Here is a 25,932-nt window from a genome sequence, read left to right on the forward strand (position 1 = left end):
CGGAGGCTCTGGCGTTTCCGCTTTCTCTTTGATTCTCAAGTGCGAGTTCGCCATTAACGTTGGCTACGGGGACTCTGTTGCCTTTCTCGTGTCCGCGGTGGTATCATTTGTACGCGCTTAAATTAAACATAGGCATGCGTGGTTTCAGAAAAAGGTAATAAATTGTGTGCGCATGGTCCGGAAAGTTAACAACAATCAGCTGCATGATTTAGTTTACTGATTAGGTACACGTAATATCAGTCCTGCTTTTTTTAGTCAACATTCATGTGGATTTGGGAAGGTGTTGTGTGGTCCTTTTAGCCACCTTCAGTTGAGAGATGGCGTTCTTTTGTTTCAGTACGTTTTTACCCAACAGGTAGGCTCCCATCTCGACTCGGAATGTAGCTCTTGTCTGAATCCTGTCGTCCCCAGTATGTCCTTTTAGAAAGGTAAGAGTACGCTAAGTGTACTGAGTGCTACATATTTGCTGTTCTTGTTATTTCGTGAGCCTTGTTGTAGAATAATTTCCTCTATTAAACAATTTCATCGCAGCTCACTCTTTCCGATCGGTGACAAACACAAATGCTTTTGTTTCCTTCCTTAAACGCCATGAAAAAGTGACATTTTGTGTAAATCATGTCTTGTCCTTTTTACAGATGCCAGGGATTCGTTACTATCGTTGCTGACGGTGTGGCAGCCATAGATTTTCACTCAAGTCGCTCTTCAGGCATATTGAACCTAGCCCATGGCCACGAGACAGACTGGATCTGCGGCGTTGAAGGATGTATGCAGACATTCAGAGTCTTCGCTTCATACAGAAAACATGTGTATCGCAATCATGATGAGGCATGAGGAGTGAACCGGCGTCCTCAACAAAATCTTGTGGCGGAAAGAACACCAAGCAGCACAGAAACACAACCTGGCGCTGGCTGTAGTCAGGAGGATCAAGAAGCAATTCCCATAGAAGATTCCCGATCGGAGTGCTCTGATGTTCCAAGTGACTACGTGAGACATCTGTCCGTCATGTTTTTAAAATGGAAGGAAGCAAGACGCCTTCCAGAGTCAACGGTGAATGAAATAGCAAATGACATCATCCCATTCGTTGCTTCTATCTTAGATGATGACAAACTTCTGTCGAATGAAGAAAATTCTGCAGAGCTAAAAAGGGCGTACAAAACGCAGATGAGCAAGCTCTTGACAGAAAGCGGCCGAAAGGCGCACTGGAAGAATAATTTCACGCTTGTTGAGCCCAAAACCATATTGCTTGGAAAGGTGAATGGAAAGTGTGAAACTATGGAGTACGTGCCACTGCGTGATGTGCTCAAGTGTATTTTAGAACATCCTGCCCCCTCAGGGGACTTCAACAATTTTCTTGAGATGCATGATCATATGTGCTCAGTTTTTGATGGTAGTGCTTTTAAGAATCACTCTTTTTTTTGCTGGGGACAAGAGCAAGATTTGCTTGCAGTTGTACACAGATGAATTCGAGGTGTGCAACCCTTTGGGGAGCAAAAGGGGAAAGCACAAGTTGACTGCGGTCTACTTTTCTGTGCTCAACTTCAACACTAAATATCGCTCGGCACCTTCAGGCATCAACTTGGTCATTCGAGTCAAAGACAAATATGTCTCCACATACGGTTTTCAAAAGATTCTTGCACCCTTGCTTGAAGACGTGGCCATATTAGAAAACGATGGTATACTTGCAAATGGAAAAGTTATGAAAGGGTCTGTTTTTATACTTACTGGGGACAACCTTTCCAGCCACAGAATTGGGGGTTTTAAGGCTTCATTCACTCAAGGAAGAATATGCGGATTCTGTATGGCACTGCGCCACGAGGTGAACTACAAGCATCTAGAGAGTGACTATGTACAGCGAACGCCGGAAGGGCATCAGCATCATTTAAACATGCTGAATGCAGGGCTGCCAACTGCATCACTGTATGGCGTCAAGGAGGTTTGCCCACTTCTTGCACTTCAAGGATTCGATCCAACCCAACACTTGCCCCCAGATTTAATGCACGACCTGCACGAAGGCCTCATACCATTCACACTGAAGTACATTATTTCATCTTTAATTTCACAAGGTTTCTTCTCACTCGAACATCTCAACAACTTGATTGTAGAATGGAAGTATGACCCATGCGATTCAAAGAACAAACCAGAGAAGCCTTCTAAGCTCTTTCTTTCTGGAAAGGCTACCATTAAGGGTTTTGCAACACAAATTTTTGCACTGTTTCGCCACCTTTCTCTTTTTGTAGGTAACTGTGTTCCAGTTGGCAACCAAGTCTGGCAGCTTTATTTACTTCTTAGAGAAATCATGGACATCATCATGAGCCACAAAATCCCAGTCTCGCACATAGCGTACTTGCAGAGAAAGATACACCTTTTTTGTCTAGAATTTAAGGCGTTGTTTCCGTCATGTTCATTTCCTTGCAAGATGCATTACCTCATTCATTATCCATCTTGTATTCAGAAATTTGGACCTTTGGTTGACATCTGGGCAATCCGTTTTGAGGCAAAGCACCAGTACTTTAAAGACATTTCGCGTAAAGTTCATAATTGGAAGCGCATTTCGCACACTCTTGCCATGAGACACCAGTTCTGTCAGTGTTTTTATTTTATTTCTGGTGAGGAGAAGAGCATGCCGGTCACAAGTGGCTGTCAGTCTGTTTTATATGAGCATCTGCCTTGCTGTGTTAAAGAGTTCATTTCCAAACATGGCCTTGAATGCAACAATTGTTTTAATGTGAATTGTGTCACCATGGACGGAAGGTCATGCCGCGTAGGATGCAGCCTCGTCCTTAACGTTCCAGATGACAGCTTGCCTGAGTTTGTGAATGTTTGCGGACTATTTTATGTGAACAAAGTTCTTTTGATCGTGTTGGAGCTACTTGAAACTGTTTGCTTCGATGAACACTTCCATGTGTTTGTTGTTAGCACGACTGACAAGTACAGAATCTTAACATCCTTCTCAGAGTTTGTGATGGAGCCACTTTACATACGTAAACACATGGGGCGCAGCATTATAAGCACTCGACATGCCTTGTTTTAAAATATTTATTCGAGTGTTTACAAATGTCGATTGCTTCGTTGCCAATTGGCGTGTATGTTTCTTTTCTGACTCAGTGTCATTTTCAATCACACGCTTGTCGTGCAGCACTTGTATTCCCGCTAAACACAGCATCCCTGCACTTTACTACAGAAGCTCTCCTATTTTCAGAGCATGTGCTCCTAATCTGCCAACGCATGTTACCATTTTTTAAGTATATCTACGTGAATGCATCTATGTATGTATTTGTGTATTCATGCATTGCATGTATAGGTCTGTATTTTATCTTGACATAATTTGTCAATGTGAATGGTTTCTTTACATTGCTATTTTTCACATACTTGTTCAGTTTTATCACTTATTCGTTGCTTCTTCTGCTGAGAGGAGGCAAAATGTTCGAGTGTACTTATTTTGAACAAGGCGTTTCTTTAGGTTGTAGATATTTGTATAAACTGATACCAGATATTTCTCATGTTGTTTCTATTTTGTTGTATTGCAATGTCTACACGCAATAAACATAAAGAGTGTGCAGATGGTCTCACATTAAATTACAGCATCGAGAAATCACGAACACATCTCTGTATATTACAGTTTTTTACGGATTGTTCTACTGCCAGCTACACATATTGTGTGTGCGTGCGTGTGTGTGTGTGACGCTAGATGATGGAGACGTGGTTCGGCTCACATGCCATACTTTGCTGCATTTTCCATCTGATCCATCGTACCTACACCCTTCTCAGGCACAAAAGCACCCTTAGCGCCCATTTTAGGGTGCGAATCATGCAAGCACCCCAAAAAAAGGGTGTATTTTTCAAAATCAGTGATTCGTGGGTGTTAAAGGGTATTGCAAAGGGTGTTAAAACGTAAAAGCACTCTTTTTACACCCTTTTGGGTGTAAAAGTTCTTACTGTGCATGGCTATACCACACTGGCAAACGCCAGTCAGAGGCGCTATCAAGCGGCTCCAGCGCAGTGTCAGACGGCGACTGCACAACGAGGGCGAATAGCTGCGCCAATACGTCTGCCAAGGCTACGCCGTCACTCCTCTGGAAAGCGCAGACCGGCGGTGGCGAGTCGCGCGCGGCGGCGGCGGAGTGCGCAGGAGATGCCGGCTCCGGTGCGCGACATCACTGATCCTCGCGCATGCGCAGCACGGCTCTTAAGGATCCACGCGAAACTGGCTCAGCTAGGCCAGTGTAGCTAACGCCACAAAAAAATTCGCGCCTGCACTGCCTACACAGTCGATCTTGCGCTGACGCCTTTCATATATTGACAGAAGCTCCAGAACACACAATCTAGTAAAGGCGAAGAGCGAAATTAGAAGGACGCGACTGAATTTCGCATGTGATTTCATTTACTCCGCAGCCATGTGGAAGTAGCGGCACTGTCGCTACAAACGAAAGAAACTAACAAATTGCAGTGTCAGTCGGGCTGGTGCGAGTCGGCGGTACTTACAAGATGCGCCGCTATCTTAAACTGTGGGTGCTGTGGTCCACGTATATCAAACCCAGCAACCGCATAGCCCGGGAAAAGCAAAATTCATTGCGCAAGGCATGCATGCGTTCACGTACCTGCGGGCGGTGGTTAAGCGACAGGGGCGTTGCCGTCCGTTCCAGCACCTCAAGCGCGGTCGTCGCGTCGTCACGATGGTCCAGTTCCTCCTGCGTGGTGATTAATGCAACATCGTGTCAAGCAAAAAGGCACGCGGAGGTAGGTAATTCGAGCCATTATGGAACATGCATGCACGTTGCATGTATATACGCGGGTGCCCCGTTTCGCAGAAACACCTGACGTCGTCATTGCTGCTGTTTATACGCCCACGTCTTGGCGATCGGCTACGCGAAAAGTGTTTCACAGCTCCCGGCGACGGTATGTGTTGGCTCAACAAGGAAGTTTAGGATTACAGAGAAGCTAACGGACTTGTCTCGGGGTGCCGGCGACATGCGTGGCGGGCGCCACCAAATGGGTGTGTCCATCCGGCCGTTTACGAAGCGAACGCATATAATGTATCCGATTGTGGCACGCTTTGCGTAGAGCGACCGCTTCCTCTATGGCGTCACATGCAGCGATCAGGATAACGAGAAATATGTAAAAAAAAGTTGAAGCGATAACTTGCTAAAGAAAGAAAGAAAGAAAGAAAGAAAGAAAGAGAGAAAAAAGAAAGAGAGAAAAAAGAAAGAAAGAAAGAAAGAAAGAAAGAAAGAAAGAAAGAAAGAAAGAAAGAAAGAAAGAAAGAAAGACGAACTCATGCACACTGAAGTGGATTAGTTCTAATCAGCGTAACAAGCTTATGTGTCATAGTTCTCTGTCGAAGGAAAAGCGCCCATTCGCAGGATGTCGCGTTTAGAGGGGACAGCTAGTTACTATTTCAGTGCCGATTACAACTCGGATTCGATATGACAGTCTTTAATAAGTGTCCACGCGATAAGTAGGCTATATCGGTCGCTCAGAGAACGCCTGCGACCTGTAATGCGGAAGTCTTTTAGCTCGGACACTAATTAGTCACTAAGTGTGACGCGCAGACACCAAGTATCTTTCTAACGTTATCTTATTGTTCATTAAGGCTAACAGCGTGAATTCTGTCAACCCCATTGCGACAGAAATGGCGATGTCTTGTGAGATCTAGCTGGCTGGTGTGTGGTGGACCACGCCCCTGTTTTTGCAGCTCTTGTTCTGTTTCTTTCTCGAGTAAGTATAACAAAATGTACAAGTTACTTACCTCAAGCTTAGAGAGCAGGTCACACTTCTCCTTGAGTTCCTGCTGAAGCAGCAACTGAAATCACACGTGCAAAACATTTAGTAAACGCATTTGTGTGCAAATAATGAGTAGTTATACTTTGTCTTTCTTATCGTACTCAGCGAGCAGAGAATTAAAAAAAAAAGAAAACTGTCCGTATCCCTCTTTGATCCGATGTCTTCATTTCTCATTCGAAATTATAATTAACATGATAGAATTTGTTGTCGTTCTTGCATCCGTGTTTGCACATTTAGAGCAACGGAACTTGACTTTGATTATTCTTTCTCGCAGTTTTAATCATGCATACAAGCAACAAACAATAAAAACAAGTTTGGTACGTTCTATAGCGTTGCTCACCAAGATGCAATCGTAAATACGTAGTTAAAGAGCCGCTTAGCAATCAAACACTGAGCTTAAGAAATCCGCGTTGCGATGGAATTGAAAATACGTCACAGCAACGGGTTCGGCAACCTTGGGTTGTTTTCACGAACGTTGTCCTGACACAGTCTGAATAAGAAAATGTGATTTCACCAATCTATTCGTTGCAAGCACGCTTTGTGGTGCAGGCTGGAATATGTGTGCGGTTGGTACATCTTTCTAGCTTATACGTATAACGATAGCCGGTCTCGTGGTCAGGAGTGTTGCGTAGTTTGCTGCTTAATCGACACAAAGTAAACCTTTTTTTTTCCTTGTATTAGAGGTGCGTGAGATAAGACTTACATTTTCTTCGTGCACCCGTCTCGCGGCATCGCTTTCAGCGCCTGGTACCTTTGAGAGCAATTCATCTTGAACGTGAAGAAAGGGACTCTGCAAAGTGAGACAAACGCACTCAAGCCAGCGACTCGACAGCCTGCAGTTCATTCAACGGGCATCGTTATGCAACGGGCATGTTATGCGTTCGCGTAACCCTTCGTGGTCAAAATATTGTGTTTAAAAAGAGGACCAACTGAGAGCCGAACGAAATTTCACTTATTAGCTGGATGATATACAGGTAGACACCCAGCGCATGCGACGGAAGTCGCGTTGATATTTCTTACGAACTCGAGCACTTATAATAGTCTCGGAGCATGTAGCATTATTGAAAACTTATAATAATAACTGTTGGGGTTTCACATCCCAAAACCACGATATGATTGAGATACGCCGTAGTGGATGTCTCCGGAAATCTAAGCCACATGGGGTTATTTAACGTGCACCTAAATCTAAGCACACGGGCCTCTAGCATTTCACCTCAATCAAAATGCGGCAGCCGCTGCCTGGATTCGATCCCGCGACTTTCGGCTGAGCAGTCGAGTACCACAACCACTAGACCACCATAGCGGGGTATTGCTGAAAACTTATATGTGACAGATTACCCGCAGTATTTCATTTTGAATGGTTTTAGCCCTTTAAGTAAGGTAAGCTATCCTGTGGCCTGTTAGTGTGACGGTGTGAAATACCACACAGAACTCACACTTACAGATTCTGGATTTGAAGAAGCGTCACACTGAACTTCCGTTGACTCCGTAGTAACCTTCACGGTTCCCTGCGTTTGTCCCGAAAAGAAAAGGAATTAAATGTGACAAAATCACCTTGGTTAGGGCTGGTTAGTGATCCAAATCACTTAGGTTTCAGCGTAGGATTGGGATGTAATGCCATCCGTCGCTAACTTTACTTGTTCATGTTAATCTGAATTTTGTGATATTTATTGATCACTCGTAACGTCATAGCTTTATTACATTAAGTGAGATGGGAATCAGGAGGCATGTGCTTTCATCTTCAACTTATCCCGTATCATCATGATCGTCATCATTCTCAGCCTATTTTATATCCTCTGCAGGATGAAGGCCTCTCTCTATCATCTCCAATTTACCCCATCGTGTGCAAACTGGTTCCATTTTATGCCTGCGAATATCTTGACTTCGTCACTCCATCTAACCCTTTGCCGTCCTCGGCTACGTTTTTCATCTCTTCATACCCATTGCGACATCAATGGCGATTATGTATCCTTCGAAATCTATCGTTCTTTCAAGACAACAAGTGCCAACACCAGCATCTAACTGTTGTTCGATGCCGTACAGTTCGAATCTATACACACAGGACCAAGTGTAACTGAAAAAAAAATAAAAAGGACGGCAGAGGGAAACCGAAGCAGTCATATTTTGCAACAGCACATGCACAATGACGAAAGGCCACCATGACGTTACCACAGCTACCATCTTCTGCACGATTATTAGGCTTTTTCACGCGTTCATCAACTGCTCGGTGTGCTCTAATTTTTTAAATATTTTTTTACCTTTCGGCCTTCTAAAAAATAAAGTTTTTTCACCACCACCTGTGAAGACTCCACCAGAGCCACACTATGAACAATGTTTGTGAAAAAGAAACTGCACCCTAATGGATACATATACCTCGGAAAGTATTCATACAATGGCAGTTTAGATAAGGCACATTGAATGGCTCTAAAGATGCTTTCCTGAAGTGTTTTCGTATCTACACGCCTTAATTTTCCTTACCAGCTAGCTCAATTTTAGTAGTTCTATTCTTTTGGCACGTTATCACAATGCCGTATCACCCAGCCACACTGTACTCTTTTCCACCGTGCAGAGTAGTATGCCAGAGCACACTCGCTCAGGACGACCTTCCCACCTTCTAATAAATTCTCGCTCGCACTCCATACACTGGGCAATATCCGTGCATTTCGTCCCGCCTTCATATGTCCTTAAGAAGCCAATGCCGCCAAGAAGTTATTGCCTGAACCAGTGAACGTAAGAGAAAGGAGAACGGGGAGGGGTCATCTTTTTGCTCATAAATGCATGCGTCTATCATATACGTACGTTCGAGCGATGACCGCTGCCACTCTTGTCACGGTCACTCTTCGACTTGTCCGGTGGTCTGGAGCTATGCCTGCCATGGCCCCTGAGTAACTGCAAGGAGAAAGAGAGAAACAAAAGATCGTTTATGCATGCTGTTCCTGCAAAACTCTGGAATTATTTTCGTGCACTTCTCGTAATATATGAGGAGAAATGCACGTATTCACTTTTTCATTCGTTACGTTCACCTTGTTACCTTTGTTACGTTCACGTTAAATGAGAACGGCGTTGTCTTTGAAGATTTCGTATTACAAACATGCGCATTGTTAGGACAGAAAGGCGTATACGACATGGGTGCGTGCTCACGACACGTACACACTTCGTTAGTGTGCCCTTACTGTTAAATAAATTGCATTTTCTCGCCCTCACTTTCCTATACTCCCAGTGCAATTTGCGGCACGCGGGCATTAACCTTCGTCACATTAGCCAAAAGTAAAAGGCTGCGGCGTTTCCGCCCGAGTAACAGAGAACAATACACCTTATTCCCTCCCTCCACAGCAATAAAGAAAAATGGCTGATTACCGAAAAAAATTGTAAAGAAAACGCTATCGTTTCGTCCCGCGCATTCACGTCTTTACGGGCACCGCTGCTCTGTAAATGAACCCTCCTCTCATTTCGTGAAGGAGAAGACAAAAGCGGGGCTCCGCAACTTTCTGGTGCGACAGCGGCAAAATCTACAAAGCCGCAAGCAGAGCAAACGGAGCGGATGTTGCTCGGCTCGGGGCTCATTTAAAGAGCTGCTTCTCACATTAATGACTCCGCGCAGTCGTCTCAAGCGCTGCAGAAGGTCAACGCTGGACGGTCAGAGATATACAGTGGACTTCGTACAGCTAGCTGGCCGACACTTTACTTTTTCGCTATCGTGCGTGCACCGTCGTAAAGAGAGGAAGCCACTTTCTTCTCGTTCCTGTTTTGCTACCTGTCTTCTTGAAAGAGAGAGTGCACGGCGCCTAAAAGCAATGCGTTTCACGCACGTATCGCAGCTTGTTAAAGCGTCGCTTCCTCCTCCAGTCTGGGCCGCCGAACGGCGCCCGAATCTTCGGTCCGGTCCGCGAGAGGGAGAGTGGCTCGTCCCCTCTGCGTTGTGACGGGCCGCAATTTGGGCACTGGAGCGCGACGAACGGGGCGTGTCTGGCGTTGCGTCACGGCACCTGTCGCGAGGGCCGCGCAGAACTTTCGTGCAGCGTGGTGGAAGGTGAAGGATCGAGGATGACACAAGCCATCGCGCGCGGACGAGGATGAACAGTCAAGTGGCCGCGATGGTCGTTCATTATTAACAATGAAACTCGGAGCCATCCGTCAAGAAACGTGCCCATAAAGTTTAAAAACCTTGTATCGCAGGCACTCTACCTGACGCAACAATTTATTACAAAACCGTGCTCAGACTTGCCAGCAATTAGAAACGGGTGGTTTATATGGAAGGCCGAACACGACACCTTCATGACGGAGGATTACGCTGCATGGAATTACCAGAACTACACTCGTTTTGTGGAGATGATGTTTCTTGAGGTCGGTGCCACCGTGAGAAGTTGCATGCCACGCGCGCAAAACTACTCCGTCTGACTGCACAGCTTCTGCGAGGCAAGAGCACTCGGTTGCACCGTACGACTGACAACAGGTGCACGGCCGATCTCTCAGTGCTTCAAAAATCAGCCTCATTTATCATGTGTATGTCATATCTGACTGGTCATTTTAGGGGGCACTCGGAGGGCTCTGGTGGTCGCGTAAAACTGCGTTTAGGTGTCGCACAAACAAAATCACATATATTCGTTGGTTGGGCTTCTTTAATTCTTAGGACTGCGCTTATCGTCGCACCAAAGCTTCGTATGAGTGCTCCAAAACGACCAGTCCAATACGCAATGTAACTATTGTAAAACAACGCTTGACATTTTGTGGTTCTATTGTGCACCTAGAAGGTTGCACGCGAGGCATACCCGTGCTAAAATGTTTGATCTTGAGCATTTATTTTGTAATTCCAATGATGTTAATAAAACTAAACGTTTCACTCTTTACTGCCGCAGTTCAGTTGACGCTTTGTTTGTGTTTGTATCTCTACAATCCTTCTCATTTTATCATTGCAGCCCCCGCGCACAGTAGGCATCAGGAACTATACGCGTACATATTTGGTTAACCTCATTGCCTTTCTACGCATTCTCGGTAGCTGTATCGAACGCAGAGCTCTGAAGTCGCCTATGTCAGAGAAACTCCGGCCTCAGTGACCGGTCGTACACCTGTGTGTGTGCTCTCTTTCTAGTGCCCATTTCCTTACTCCCATTGTAGGGTAACAAACCGGACGTTCGTCTGGCTAACCTCCCTGCCTTTCCTCTTGCTTTCTCTCTGTCTCATCCTGCTTGTAGCTGCGAATTGTGTTTAAAAAATTCGCAACTCGGCCAGTGCACGGCAGCTTCAAACGCAGCGTGCCACGTAAGCGATGCCACAGTGACAGAATCGCGTGATCTAGAACAGAGAAAGCGAGTCGAGTCCGGCAGCTCAGCCCCGCGCACGCACTTCATAAATTCCGGATTCGTTTCGGTGGCGTGAGAAAAGCCCGGCATTTTTACGCCTACGGGTATTCAGTCTGTAGGTTTGTGCGTATGGGAGCAAGAAAGAACAGAAAAGAGTTGCACTGTGCAAACGGAACCGCTAACTCTCGAGTCACGAAGAGGAAGCCGTGCGCATGCACTGCCGCAACCACGCCTGGAGACCACGGTGCCTGTATAGCATATACATGCTGCTGGAAATGGGGTACGCAGAAGGGGAGGGGGGAGGGGGGGTTGCACTCGGCGTGCTTCACAAGCGCGCGCTCTTCTCCAGCCTAATGTAGGTTACGCGTATTAATGTATACGCTAGAGCCGATGCGCTTCGCGGTGAAGAGTCGAAGCGGGAGGTAAATGTCTCTCCATTGCAGCTTGTGTGGTTACGTGTTACGTACTTCGCGCGGTGAAGAAAAGCAAACCTGATGTAAGGCAAAGAGACATACAATGCCAACATGTGCGCGCGCACCGTCAAACGTATTTTTTCCTCCTTGTCCGGTGACTGCTATGCGAGACAGAGAGAGAGAGAGGGATTCGTAAACCTATTAGGCATAAGCTTACACAGACACTGCGTTCGTAAAAGAAAGTACATATGGACGTCGCTTTCCGAGAAATTTCCTGCTAGGCTCTCGATTAGTGGTGTTTCACTGGCGCGTAGGATGAAATCAACATTTCTCTCTCTCTCTCTCTCTTTTAATTCTACGTGACGAGGCGGAATATATCGTTAGACGAGCGTCGCAGCTGTATACGGACTTGTATTTGAAGATCTTCCTCTCTCCGTTGGTTTGTTTGCTTGCGAATATTTGCTTTCAACGAAGCGAATGTCAGCGATACTGAAGTCAAGGTCTCAGTTCTCGCCGTGTCTTTCCAGATCGGATGATGAGTGAGACAGGGCAGTCTGAACTTACTGACTCGGCGGCAGTTTGTAGTATTGACTTTTTTTTTGGAATGAAAATGGATGCAGGAACATTAGTGGCCACATGATGGCAAAACCTCCCCACTTTCACCTAATACTATACTAATGTATGCTCGTTGCATGAAAGCTAAGGACGTTCAATGTCAGAGGCGTGGTGTTTACTACCCTTTCTTGTTTAGCATTTAAGAGAAAAGATATGACATGTTCAACAGAAAGTGCTCATTGCTCCTCCCACGCGCAAAAAAAAAAAAAAAATTCATGCGCTCAAATTGACCTGCACGTCAAAAAAAAAAAAAAAACGGAAAAAGAAGTGCCAGATGGTGAAGCATCGTACGATTGTTGTTTTGGGGCCTTAAACTGCACAGTATTTGGGGCCTTAAATTGCATGCAGAGCGGTTGACAACAAGAATCAACCTGCAAAATAAAAGCCAACATCGTTGACCTTCAGAGAGAGAATGAAGAAGATAGTGGTCCGAATTAAGAGATGGTGCGGCGTACTCAACGTCTGCCGGCCAGTCTATGGAGTTAGCTACTCCTACGTCACGCGATAGCTACTCCTACGTCACGCGATAAGTCGCTCTCGAGACAAAGAGCTAAGTCGGCCACGTCGCTTACGCAACACCCAATTGCCGGCAACGCATATATCTGTAGCGTCCTAGCCCATGTTCTATATATCAAGTGCCTAACTTCTACAGATCTCGCACGTGGTTCAAACAAGTGGAGAGGCGATTCCAGGTCACAACAAACGAGCCAGCGTGACAGCCCCGGTACATTATTTCCCCGTTCCCTTTGTCACCAACGCGACGCACAGAGGCTGCGAGTGGCCCAGTGAGACAAACCAGCACGAAAAGGAAACTTCGAACAAAAAAACGCGAGTTGAAGCCGTGTCCACTTTTCACTCTTATCTTTCCTTGCTTCGTCGCGTCGGTAAAAACGAGTCTGATCCTATCGCGCGCGCTGACCGCGAGCCACGTAATATACGAAACGCTGTAAGTACGATAGCAACACTTTCTCCCGAAGGACGCGTTTTCCCGATCTTCATTATTTAGTTCACCCAAGCGCGCGCAACAGCCACGCAGAACAGCCCTCGTTATACGGTTTTGGCCATAAATCGTCGCGACGTTATCTCGTCCCATCGACTCATTTCCTGTCGCTCGCAAGACGCATACATTCGGGCCTGAAATGCGTCTATGCTGCTAGCATCGATTTGCGTACGTTACAGGCTAAGCAGTGACCACTCTCGGCACAATGCAGCGTGTACCATTTCACCTGTAAGTGTATAACGCTTTCTTTTTCTGTTTGCACGAGCACAGTCAGTCGGCGCACACACTCAGTGGTTTGTAACGAGCTCGTAAGCAACCACTAAGGGTGCTCTTACGCACACCGGGTCCTTGTCTTTGCAAGCTTTCGTCCTTGGCTTCAGGGACTGTGGTTTTTCCCGGCCCCTTTATCATAACCAACTATAGTTGGTTATAATAGGGAAGTCAAAGAGAGGCCTTACTGTAAGGGCTTAAGATATTATGTCGCTACTATTTTTTTTTTCCACCTAACTGTATGTAAGGAGACGGTTACCCCTCTGCTCCGTGCAATGAAAGTGGGGCCAATGAAAGCGGGGCGCCAACAGACCACGCTGCAGCAGGATGCGAAATTATGTTTGAAATAACGGATATATTAAATGGTCACAACTTTGACGTGGTACCTATAACCTGTACATAGAAAAATGGATTACGACCATTCTTTATAAAGTAATCAAGGAAATTGCGTTTTAACCGCCCTTTCAGCGTTTCGGTATTACACAGCATCGTGTCCAACATCACACTTCAGCATGAAACTGTTAACATTAATGTTCGCCAGTCGACTGCGTCAACACTTGCATTATCTTCTCACCCGTCTGTGTTTTTAGTGCAGCTCGCAGTAGTCAACAGCTCACTCGGCTTGGACGCCTAATTTTTGGCTCACGAAGCCGGTGTTTCAGCAGATGCCGCGCACTGCTGGCTGCCTACCCCGCGCTACCCGAAGTTCTAGTCTAGCCAGCCTTTTTCATTGTTATCGCTAACTAGCGTACAGTTTAATTGCCTCCAGCGAGCGTCGTCGACGTGTACGTTTTGTTTCCCGCTGCGTGGTGGCGGAGGCGTTCGCTCACCGGGACAAAAACTCTTGCCGCGGCCGCGATGGCAGCGACGCGGGGGCGCCGCACTTTGCGCCGCCTCAAGCACAGAGGCGGTGGCATTGTGCCGAGCACGATGCTCCTCTGTTATGTTTCTCTTGTGCTAACGCGTGGGAAAAGCGGGGGACGGTGCGGCCGGGGCCGACGCCATCAAAGAGTCCGCTCGGCCGCTTCGTCTTTGTCTCTCTTAGCGCACACACAAGGACTCTGGCGTGTTCTGTGTGCCACGAGTCGAGTCTTCTTCTGCACGCGTCCTCTGTCTGTTAACTAGGTACTCGTTCCTGTTTCTTTGTTTATATGTTTGTTTGAAAGTGTGGATGAATGTTCGCCTGCTCGCTGGTGCGAGTGCGGATGGCGTCCTTCGATTAGCTTCTTACGAATTCGGGCTTGGAGCGTGGAAACCCAGCATGCCACGTAAGGCCCGAGTTGAAGACCCGGAGTGAGAACAAAGGCTTTCATAGTGAAAAAAGGTTGGCAGAATGGGCTTTCTTCGTGTGTGTGACTTTCTGATCGTACAGAATCATCACCTGTCTTGTTCCTATTTCTCTCCTTCCCACCATTCCGACAGCGCAGAGTATCTGACCGCAGGAGAAGCCACGGCCTTTGAGTTACCGTTCTTACCATGAAACTCTTACCATTGAACTGCCTTATAATAAACTCGTTTTCGGAACGAGTCTCCTGCGACGACATGTCAAATAGCGTGTAAGCCTGCAGCTGTAGGCTTTCTCGTGTTAACTTTGTCACTGTCTTCTGCTACCCTGGGCGTGCTATACGTCAACGGTCAGCGGCATCTGCTATGTGCATCGGCTAATTTGCGTAAAATACAAGACACTAAGCAAAACAGATATTTACTTGAAAAACGTAAACATGGCGTGCGACAGTGCACGAACGATATCAACGAACACTGGAAGCACCAGCAAACACAGTCATGATATAAAACTTCGTCATTTATGGTGAAAGGTACTTATTTTGCGTGATAAAGCGAACTTATTTCTTTCGGTTTTCTTTCTTATCTTTTCGTCTCGAAAGAATGATTAAGCTCGCTCAGTGCTCGAAAGTTAATGCAGTCGAAACATTGGCTACGGCTGACTGCAAATCAGTCACCAGGCTCTTCATGCGTGCGCCTTCGTTTGCGTCTCGTGATTACGAGCTTAAATAACGTGATTAAATAAGAAGCGCCTTCGGGCTATGAAATATCACCCTTGCACACAATTACTGAAAGAAACTGAGAAAGCGAGCGATCGTTAGTACATCGTAAACACGAAGAACATCAAATTACATGCGAGTACTTTCTTTCGTTCCTCGCGCCTTAGGCATGCATGCCTGCCCCATCCAATTTGCCCTCGCTTCGATCGTTGTACCACGGTTGCCCCCCAACGCTCTCCAAGGGCACACCCGCTTATCTCTAGAGCTTATTCTGCCCAGGACACACTACGGAACGAAATGAAAAGGCATCAAGCACGTATGGGGCCGGGCGGGCCGGGCGCGGGGCGAATTTTGGCTGGTGGCGCCTTCGTTCGGCGGCAACGCGAGAGTAATGGCAAGGGAACGCCGGCAAGGGCGCAGGCACTAGCTACGGGGCCGGGCGGCGAGTTTGTAATATGCAGAGCGCTCAACGCATGGCAACGGCAGCGGCGCGCTATTGGCTGCGCGCACACAGGGACGCCGCTGCGGAGTTCCGCCTAGCAACGGCCGCGCCGCGCTCTCCTTCTCGGGGTGCCTTCCGCGGGAATTTTAAACGGTGAACGCAGCCGCTGGGCCCCGTAGAATTTTCGTCGCCGCTTGTGAAGTGCTACTGCTCTCGCGTTGACCGAATACGCCGTCGTCGCCGTATGGTTCGACTGTGCTTTGTGCATTTTGTTTTGTTATAACAGTGAAGACGTTCGCCCATGAACATTTGTGTTGTCGCCACTGTCTTTTGTGCCTTGGCGCTGCAGCAAGACGCGATCGGCCGTTGTGTTCCACTGTGCGTTTCTTTTTTTCTTTTTTAACAATGAACATGCTCGCCCTTGAATATCTGTGCTGTCTGCTGCGTCTTTTGAGCCATCGCGTTGTCGCAAGACATAATCGTTGTTGTGTTGGACTGATTGCTTTTGTTTATTTTTTTTAACGCTGAACACGCTTTCACGTGAATATATGTGTTGTCGCCAGTGTTTTTTGTGATCTCGCGTTGTCTCGAAGACGTGATCGCCGTGGGCTCGAGTGTGCCTTGTGTTTTTTTTATTATTTTTTTCGCGGCTGTGTAGAAGATTACGGCTTGAAGACAAACACATCGTGGGTTGTAGACTTCGTGAAGTCAACATCAAGGTGTGAAAGGTAATACAAAAATGGTGTTTCATAACTTCAAAAATAACTTGCGGAATCTTCTGTGGTAATTTAACTTCATGCTTTGGGGATAATGTCCAATGATCAGCCGTTCTCAATTAGGTCGTATTATGTGTGCACTTGGCCCCCCTTATACGTGGCGTGCGGTTGGCGAAACAAAATCGAAAAAGTGCCGCAGCCACATAAGTAATTGTGTTCTAGTTATTTTCATATGTTATGGCGTAGGTACCATAGGATGGGAAAATAATGAGAGCAATCAGAGCGCATGTGAACCAGATCTACATTATGGTTGGATCTCACGAAAGCATTCCACAAACCTGCACATTTCACTTAGGTCACCAACTTAAACCTAGGAGAAATATCATACAATTACATCCGATACTTCATAACGAATAGGAAGGTTACCTTCAACATGGGGGAACTCGAGTCTGAGGTGAGGGGCATGGACAGTTTAGTTACACCTCAGGGCTCCATGATATTGCTCATGCTCTTAATCTCATTATGACAGGATTATCAGAAAAAACGTGAAGACATCGAAGGAATCAATCGCTCCGTATACACGGATGATGTTGCGATATGGATCTCGCAAGGCAGTGATGGGTAAATAGAACAGAAGTTACAGGAAGTGGTAGATAAAGTGGAAGTCTATCTCACAGGCACTAGGCTTGAATTTTCACCAGAGAAATCAGAACTTTACAGGCGCATACTTAACAGGAGGTGGCCCAAGAGATACATGAAGGAGAGAGAGTGCGAGGAGATAGACTTGCACGAAAAGGTCCCCATCATTGAACAAGTTAGGGTCCTTGTACTCAACATTGAGTCGAAGCGAACTAACAGCAATACTCTTATAAAAATAGTGACTAAGGTCACTAAGGCAACTGGCTCATCAGGACAATCACAAACAAGTATATCACGGAATGAAGGAGGCTAGCATTCTTAGGCTTAAATGGAACAAGACAGAAAAGGACAAAATCAATATTTTCGTAAGGAAAGCTTTTAAGCAGGCCCTGGGCTTGCCCCAAAGCACCAGCATAGAGAGATTAACGCACCGGGGCATGCATAACACCTTAGAAGGATTGACTGAAGCTCAGTTGGAAAGAATTGACAGCATTGCGACTGACAGAATATAGATAAATTACAAACAATAACCAGCAAGGACCCAAGGTTGCATCGGCCAGAGATTGGGAGCCAGATTGACATTGCAAATTTACTAAAAAAGAAATACAAACAAAATTCAATTAGGGCAGTAGAACGAGCACAGCTAATACGACCTAATTGAGACGGCTCAAGTGCACACATAATACGACCTCATTGAGACGGCTCATCATTGGACATTATCCCCAAAGCATGAATTTAAATCACCCCAGAAGATGCCGCAAGTTAATTTTGAAGTTATGAAACACCATTTTTGCATTACCTTTCACACCTTGCTGTTGACTTCACGAAGTCTACAACCCACGATGTGTTTGTCTTCAAGCCGTAATCTTTTACACAGCTGCAGGCGTCTTGTTCATCAGTGATGTTCGCCCGAACCACGTCGCGAGTTTGTAATATGCAGAGCGCTCAACGCATGGCAACGGCAGCGGCACGTCAACGTCAGGCGATGAACTGTCATTGTCTTCAACGCATTCGATCGCGCGGCAGCCGACGTCTCACATGCGCTGCTTTCCGTGGTCATAGCCGTACAACACCGGCGTTGCAGGGCTGCGAAATGCGTTGTCAAGATCAGCCGCGAAAAAAAAATAATAAGAAAACACAAGGCACACTCGAACCCACGGTGATCACGTCTTGCGACAACGCGAGATCACAAAAAACACTGGCGACAACACATATATTCACGTGAAAGCGTGTTCAGCGCTAAAAAAAATAAACAAAAGCAATCAGTCCAACACAACAACGATTATGTCTTGCGACAACGCGATGGCTCAAAAGACGCAGCAGACAGCACAGATATTCAAGGGCGAGCATGTTCACTGTTAAAAAAAGAAAAAAAGAAACGCACAGTGGAACACAACAGCCGATCGCGTCTTGCTGCAGCGCCAAGGCACAAAAGACAGTGGCGACAACACAAATGTTCATGGGCGAACGTCTTCACTGTTATAACAAAACAAAATGCACAAAGCACAGTCGAACCATACGGCGACGACGGCGTATTCGGTCAATGCGAGAGCAGTAGCACTTCACAAGCGGCGACGAAAATTCTACGGGGCCCAGCGGCCGCGTTCGCCGTTTAAAATTCCCGCGGAAGGCACCTCGAGAAGGAGAGCGCGGCGCGGCCGTTGCTAGGCGGAACTCCGCAGCGGCGTCCCTGTGTGCGCGCAGCCAATAGCGCGCCGCTGCCGTTGCCATGCGTTGAGCGCTCTGCATATTACAAACTCGCGGCCGGGCGGTAGTTGCGCTACTCGATGATGTTTCTTCGTCTCTTGTGTTCTGCGATGCCAAAATGCCTCGAGCGTGGAATTACGACGTGCTCCTCGTGGAAGAACACTGGGCTAGTTAGAACTGCTTTTATTCCCGGAAAAGAAGAAGAAAGAAAAAAGACCACTCGCATGTTCCGCGGAAGCACCGCATGGGTGAAGTCACTTGTACAGATCTGTGTCATTCGAGGATATTACGCATAAACGCGTACTCTTTTATGTCCACAAATATGGAGGCAGTGTTTATATATCTGTCAGGCTCTTTCGATGCTGTAAACGTCAACACTACCTTTAAAAATTTTGTCCGTTCGTAAAAACGATGCGTAAAACAAGCTGCCAGCCGCTTTTTATCTTCGACGAAGCCAGAGTTTAAGCACTACAGATTCACGTGGTTTCTGCGCAGACCTGTCTGTTGGCTGCCCTAGGTTGCGTATAAGAAAGAAACGACCCCTTGATCCAATCCCCATTCTTTTTTGCATATGTGTCACGTGATTTTATCGGCCGAGTTCACTTCGCTTCCTTTAGCGCTCAGTCGGCAGTCTGCACCATCCAACACCGCTCGGCATAGGTCAGTCGCGTACTACGTACAGTTGAGCGCAATTTGAAGGTTATCGCGCGAGCGTCCACCAAGAACTACAACAGCGTCACGGCCCAGAATCCTCTTTAGAGGAGAGTGAGGTATCAGGCAAGCTTCACTCGCTCTTTTTGCTGTTCCTTAAGCTGCGATCATTCCCGTCTGAGGAAGGCGCATTTTCATTTCTTCTCTTTTAGGGGCGAAGCTCCTTATAGCGGCACCCGTTCGTCCCCGTCGTAGTAGTGTGTAACCAGTCTTAAAAACGGAGGGGGCGTGCACACATGAAGGCTTCCTAAAGACAATGCTCTGCGACAGTACGTGATATGTATCGCCCTCTCCTCTCCTACGGTCCCCCCCCCCCCCAATGCACAAAGGCCAAGGGGCAACAAAGTTTCACAGCGTTTACCTTCCCAGACTGCACTACAGCCATCGGTAACGTAAAACTGTATCAGAATTGTATATTCCTCAACATAAACGAATAACTTTTCTCGTTTAAGCCACATTCCTCAATCACGTGCACTTTCATTTGCGCATGGCATCACTCAAAATTAGGACGGAATTATTGACGCGTGTAGTATGCATCTCTCGTACATCCTGCTTTGGCATGTGAAACTCCGCATATAGAGCGCTTCTAGAAGTGACCCCTGTGCACTGGCATTTTCTCACCTTTGAGAAAACAGTATTCCAAATACAACGCAACAGTAACCAACCGCTGGTTGGCCGCTGGCTGATATGCAAAGCGAGGAACGTGATATAACTGTAGCAGAGTAGCATGGGTACAGCGTACTAAAATATTCTAGTACAAGTAGTATGGGTTGTGACTCATTCCACTGGTTACCACGATGTAGCCATGTAGCTCTAGTTCCTCCACTCATGTCACTGAACTTCCGCGACGCCAAGAGTTACTGAGATCGCTCAAAAGAGAACGCCGTCTAGTGTGAGGCCACCTTGCCTTGTTTCTTCTCACGACCCGCGAAGAAACGTACGTGCATAACTGAGACGGCGGCCACCGCATCAAAAGCATTGTCGTTGATGTGGTGACAGTTGAACGAATCCAGACTCATCGTCCTACCTGTGGCGAGCACTTAAACACAATATTTTTTAACTCCCAACTATCCAAAGACGTCGACGCGACTAAGGCGACGAGTCTGGCCTCTATCGTCGACTGTATACTGACTACTGCCACTACTGCGCCAGCTGCGCTCTCCCGCGGCAATGATGAAAAATAAACATATCAGAGTGGTAGTGGGGCAATAGAGGAGATGGCAAAAACGGTGAAAGAAAAGAGTTGTTTTTTGCGCGCTGTCAAGAGATGGCGTTACTCAGGAGAGCTGCTTTGCTGATGGTCACATGAATTTAAAGAACTGTAATTACAAGGTTAAGTATTATACGCTTTTAGATTAACAAGTGAACGTGCCCAAATGATAGCTTCAATTTGACTGTGGTTGTTAAACTTCTATTTGATCACGAAATGTTCAGCGTCTAAGAAATGTGACAATAACCCGGGACACCAGGGTGGGTCGCTGTTCGGTCATTATTGGCCGCGAGATCGAGCGGAGTCGCCGCCTGGCGGCTTCTGGCTGAACCGCGCCTAGTGTGGATTGCTCCATGCGTCGTCTGCTAGCCACGTTGTGTTTGCATGTGCGCGTACGTCATGCAGGTCCTCAAAAGGATGTTTGTTTCGTTGCGTTAGTGCAACTTTAACCGGTCGTACGTATGCCTAACACGATGTAAAGAAGCATTTGGCCTTGATCGGCTGTATATGTACTGTAATAAGATCGGTGAGTGCGCTTGTCGAGAGTGCTGTGTGTGTTCGTCGTACCCTCCCTTCACGACAGTCATATCAGTGTAGGTGCCGCTCTGTGGTCCAAGCGCGTTGCAAAGTGCACTTGGAATATTAAATCTCATGTGAATATAGCCTTTCAGCGACTCGGTGGTAAAAAAAAGGCTCTCATGCACTTGCGCGTTGTGGTTAGGTGTAAACTTCAGGACTGTCGTTCATAGGTTACGCGACGAGTTTTAGTTGTGTACGGTCCTGGTCCCACTGCAGAAAAATATTTCTGTCAAGTCACGTCCGACACTTTGGTACTTAAATTGTCCCCTAAACATAACAGAAAATGGAATGACACGGAAATCGCAAAACAGAGTTGCCTTGCGCAAATATAGCCTGTGCCAAAGGTATACAAAGACGCCCGTTTACTTAGATTAAGGTACGCGTTAAAGAGCCCTGATGGTCAAAATAATCCAAACGGCGTGCTTTACATTGATGTCGTATATAGTAATTTCACGCGGAGCCACATCTTTCTTTTCTTTACATTATCTTGAGCGCTTGTGTTGCGCTGTTATAGTTGATTGACGCAAGGCAGCGGACATTATTCGCATGAAAAAACGTACTTTGGTCCCATGAAATAACCGGGCCGAACTTCCATTACTGTCGTGCAAGTAATCAATCGGATAAAGTTCCCTCCTGTACAGTTACCTTTGTGTACTTTTACTAGAATAAAAACAAGCGTATGCGTGTTAAACGTCTCCTTAGCTTTAAAGCGCTGTCAGACTTTCCTCAGTAAACCTATCAACTGTCCTACATTTCATGGAGAGCTGAATAAGAAGTGTGGATGAATATTTAATCACGAAGTAAATACTTAATTCAGTCACACTACAGCAGTGCGTAGTAGGTGGAACACAAGCTAAACATGTACAAATAAAACAACAAGAAAACGTCATTTATTGCGAAAACGCCTGGCTGTTGCCGAAGGCGAGCAACCCGTTCATTGGCCGAATGCGCTTCTCTCACAAGTAATAGTAAAGTTCGGCGCGCTTCGTGTATTAATTTCGGGAATGAAGAGGGCACACATTACCAGAAAGCTGCAGTCAACGCATTTTGTTTGCCGCAAATCCGGTCAAATCGCTCACAACGAAGCGCTGCTGTGCGCGTTTGTATACGCGCCGACAACCGCCTATCCACACTAGCGCGGCGACGGTGCTGCCACATGTAGCCCGATCTCGCGGCGAATAAAGCTTCGTCGCTTCGTACATATAGGTACAGTGCATATACGCTAGCTGTGTTCAGTTTTGTTTATATTACCGGTTTCGTACGTATGATGGCATGAATGAATTGTGAGTTGAGGTGCGGTGTTTTGGAACGTTTCCGAAATACCGTTACGACCTTGGAACCTGTCGTCCTTGCGTTAGTTATGAATGGCATGTTGTGGGCTGTGTACTTAAACTAGAGCAACATTCGGGTCAAGTTGGCAAGGACGCCGCAAGGCCGATGCTCTGCTGTGTCCTTGCCCTAGACCTTGACAGAGCATTGGCCTTGCGACGTCCTTGGGTATCACGTCACCAAAAGGCCATTTTCACTGTTCTCTCGTGCCCCGCCTCGACGTTGCGCTGTATTATATAGAATAAGAAGTGTGCCATGTGCAGCGCATATCCATGGAGGCGGAAGGGCGCAGATGGCGCTGTTGGCTGCAGGGTCGTATATGCTCCCAGGGAAAAACATGCAGTACGATTTTGCACGTTGGTGTAAGCGTGTTTGCACATACTGCGGCTTTGAAAATTTGGCATGGTTCAGTGTCACTTTACTCATGAACGATCAGTGCCTTGCTGCCGGTACTTCTAACCATATTGTGCCGCAGTGGAATTCAGCAGTGGTGATGTTGCGTGCATGTGTCGGTGTGTGTGGGCAGGAATGTGTGCATGCGTTGACAGCGCTCGCGACGAGCTTTCATTTTGCGGTTTCAAAATAATGACGTTGTGTGTACCATGAGCAGCTGTAAAGCTATAATTCCCTCATACATACAATTCTCCATTAGAATGCAGCGCTTAAAGAACACGAACACATGGGGCGAGAACGAGGACGGGCGCTGTCCTTGCCAGCGCCCGCATTGCTGCTCGTTCTCGCCCCATGTGTTTGTGTTCTTTAAGCGCTGCATTCTAATGGATCCGTACCAACGAGCTCGCCTCAACACCCTCTTAATACAATTCTCGATGGAGTTGCCACAGTTCTTGAACAACTGCGGACGCTTTTGCGAGTCTCAAAGCAAAGGTCTTTGAGCAAGAACACTCAGAAGGCCTATATGTTACATTACGCACAAATCTCGACTTTGCTGAGTAACTGAGCTCGAAGGCCAGTTTTAGGTGTCTTCTGAGCAGTACGCCCAAAAAAAAACGTTAGAAAATTTGTTTGGGATCTTTCGATAACGTGACGGCAACAACGATTACTCAACGCCTACCCAGTTCATGGTGACCGCAGTTCGCTTAACTTCTTGTACTACGCTTCCACATCTACACAAAATCGTTGAACCAGGAGCGCAGCTCGTGAGAACAAGCCACACACCTGAAGGTGAGGACGTGAAATTGAGCAGTTAACTTCATACAGATGCACGGTGTCGTACAATTTGTTTTCTACGTCTTCAGCTTAACTGCATGATGCTTCGTTTTATCTGGGCTAGCATTGCTCATAACTTGCGAATATAATTAAGGTCATCAGACCTTAATATTACATTAATTATATTCGGAATCAAGGACCTTTCTTGAAAGCAGGTACAAGAAAACGCGTTTTTCTGTCGGTTAGGTTCTGAAAATCGCAGTGAAAAATTGCTGGAAGCGCCTTGAGTTCACTTCGCGCTCGCCCCTTTCACCGCGTCTTCTGCATCACGTGCCAGTACTGTCACTACCGCCGTTCACAGCGCTGTTCGGCAGGGGCGCTGCTCGTGCCTTAAGACTAAGACGGCTGGCCGGCGCCTATGCCCCACGCTGCTTTCGCAATTCGCGGCTGTTCCGTGGTTCGTGTGGCTCGTGTACCTATAAGTATGGATGCTTCGGAAAACTATCAAACACACCGGCAACCTCGGCGCATGCAGTTTGACGGGCTTCGTGAGAAGCGTTCAACTTGGGTGGTCCGGCAGCTTCGCGCAGAACATTTGTCGGAATAAAAGAAGGGAGAGAAGGAGAGTTCGTGGAGGGATGCTCTACGTGGAAAGAACATCGCGAACAGCGGGAGCAGCCTTGAGACAGCCTACACTGCGATTTAGTTAACGATTTCATCTCGCCTGACGGCTAAGCGTGTGCTGCACGCTGTATGGACCGCTGCCTTCACGCTGCGGTTGTTCGCTCGGATCGACTGGCGCGCGGAGTTGCGTCGCTGACGAGGCGCGGGCCGCGCCTAAATGATCGTGATTACACGGCGGGTGCACCGTCGCGTAGGTCAGTCAGTGGGCCAAAGGCGGGCGGGAGGCCGGAGAAAACGACCATGCTGCACGATTGTTGTTGTTGCTTTGCGGCCTCTTACGTCTGTATTAGCAGCGCCGAACTTCCGGCTGTCACCGGCAGGAGGCCGCCGCTCCAGGGGAGAAAGCGATAAGAGAAAACGCTTCGGCGCAAGGAAAAAGTCCACGCTGTAAACCGGATGTAGTACGCTGCATCGGCACGAACGTCCTTCGTGCCATTGTCGGCACCACGCATTGTGACCTCAGAACACCGCTGCTATATAGTGCGGCAGTTGAAACGAGATGCGGAGATCACTGATTCCGTATGACGCCGCACACTACAATACGATTCCTTTCAACGCTGAACTCGCGCTCGTGTGAGTGCTACGCGTGTGTTCGTATGTGTGCGTGCGCGTGTGTTGCGCATGAGATATAGCGCATCGAGTGCGGGTGCGCGTATGCTCGTGGACAGAACGGACGAACTGTCCGACTCAGCGGAAAGAGCTCGCACCTCCACACCATCTCATGGACTTTCCCTCCTTATGTTAGCGCTACCTTTGTTTCAGCGGGACAGTGATGATGATTAACTTCTCTTTGGTACGGCGTGCAATAGAAGTTGTGTTAAAAGTTGCTTCCATCTGTCGGCTCCCACCTTGATTTGGTACGATATTTTGCAGCGTGTGAAATCAATTCAGTGCATCTTCGCAACGAAAGTTAATGCGCGTGTATACTGCGCAGCCTCCTCAGAACACCAACAAACATCTGCGCCCCTTCGCTCTGTCGCGCATTGTACAAGAGTGCGCATACACATATAGCACACCCGTGGCACAGACGAAATGGCGCGCGGCCGGAACCAATTAGCGAAGACTGGTTTCCGAACGACGCGGAACGAAGGACTGGCGTGGTCGCCTTGTTTCTGCCTCAGTGAACAAAAATAAGGGTCACCCCGCGCGCTAACTGGCATGGCTATGGTTAAAGCTAATCGCTGCTCACTCGGTGCTAACTAGCGGTCATAAGGTATTCAAGTTCTCCCATAATTACGACGCTGTTAGAAGCTATAGAAGAGACTGACAGAATCGTGAGCAGAATATGATGGCCTCTCGTTCGAGGTGTAGGAGCAAGGCTGGCAGTTGCATATTTAGACAGTTTTAGACAGCGGAGAAGCACAAGCTT

The 25,932-nt window shown here is 47.2% G+C and overlaps 1 protein-coding gene and 1 pseudogene across 1 annotated transcript in view; one reads left to right on the top strand and one right to left on the bottom strand.

Moving 5' to 3' along the window:
* The first annotated feature begins 635 nt into the window (after nt 1–635).
* On the top strand, nt 636–3,927 carry LOC125758697 (uncharacterized; annotated as a pseudogene).
* A 543-nt stretch (nt 3,928–4,470) lies between these two features.
* LOC119393402 (uncharacterized) overlaps nt 4,471–25,932 on the bottom strand; it is a 125,556-nt gene continuing 104,094 nt past the window's right edge. The window contains exons 5-9 of the mRNA XM_037660394.2: nt 8,581–8,670; nt 7,224–7,289; nt 6,485–6,571; nt 5,747–5,800; nt 4,471–4,688 (exon numbers count right to left, since the gene is read on the bottom strand). Coding sequence (XP_037516322.2) covers nt 4,494–4,688; nt 5,747–5,800; nt 6,485–6,571; nt 7,224–7,289; nt 8,581–8,670 — 492 coding nt within the window. The 3' untranslated portion in view covers nt 4,471–4,493. The remainder of the gene's footprint in view (nt 4,689–5,746; nt 5,801–6,484; nt 6,572–7,223; nt 7,290–8,580; nt 8,671–25,932) is intronic.

This window comes from Rhipicephalus sanguineus, chromosome 5, assembly GCF_013339695.2.
Source record: "Rhipicephalus sanguineus isolate Rsan-2018 chromosome 5, BIME_Rsan_1.4, whole genome shotgun sequence".
Taxonomy (NCBI): Eukaryota; Metazoa; Arthropoda; class Arachnida; order Ixodida; family Ixodidae; genus Rhipicephalus; species Rhipicephalus sanguineus.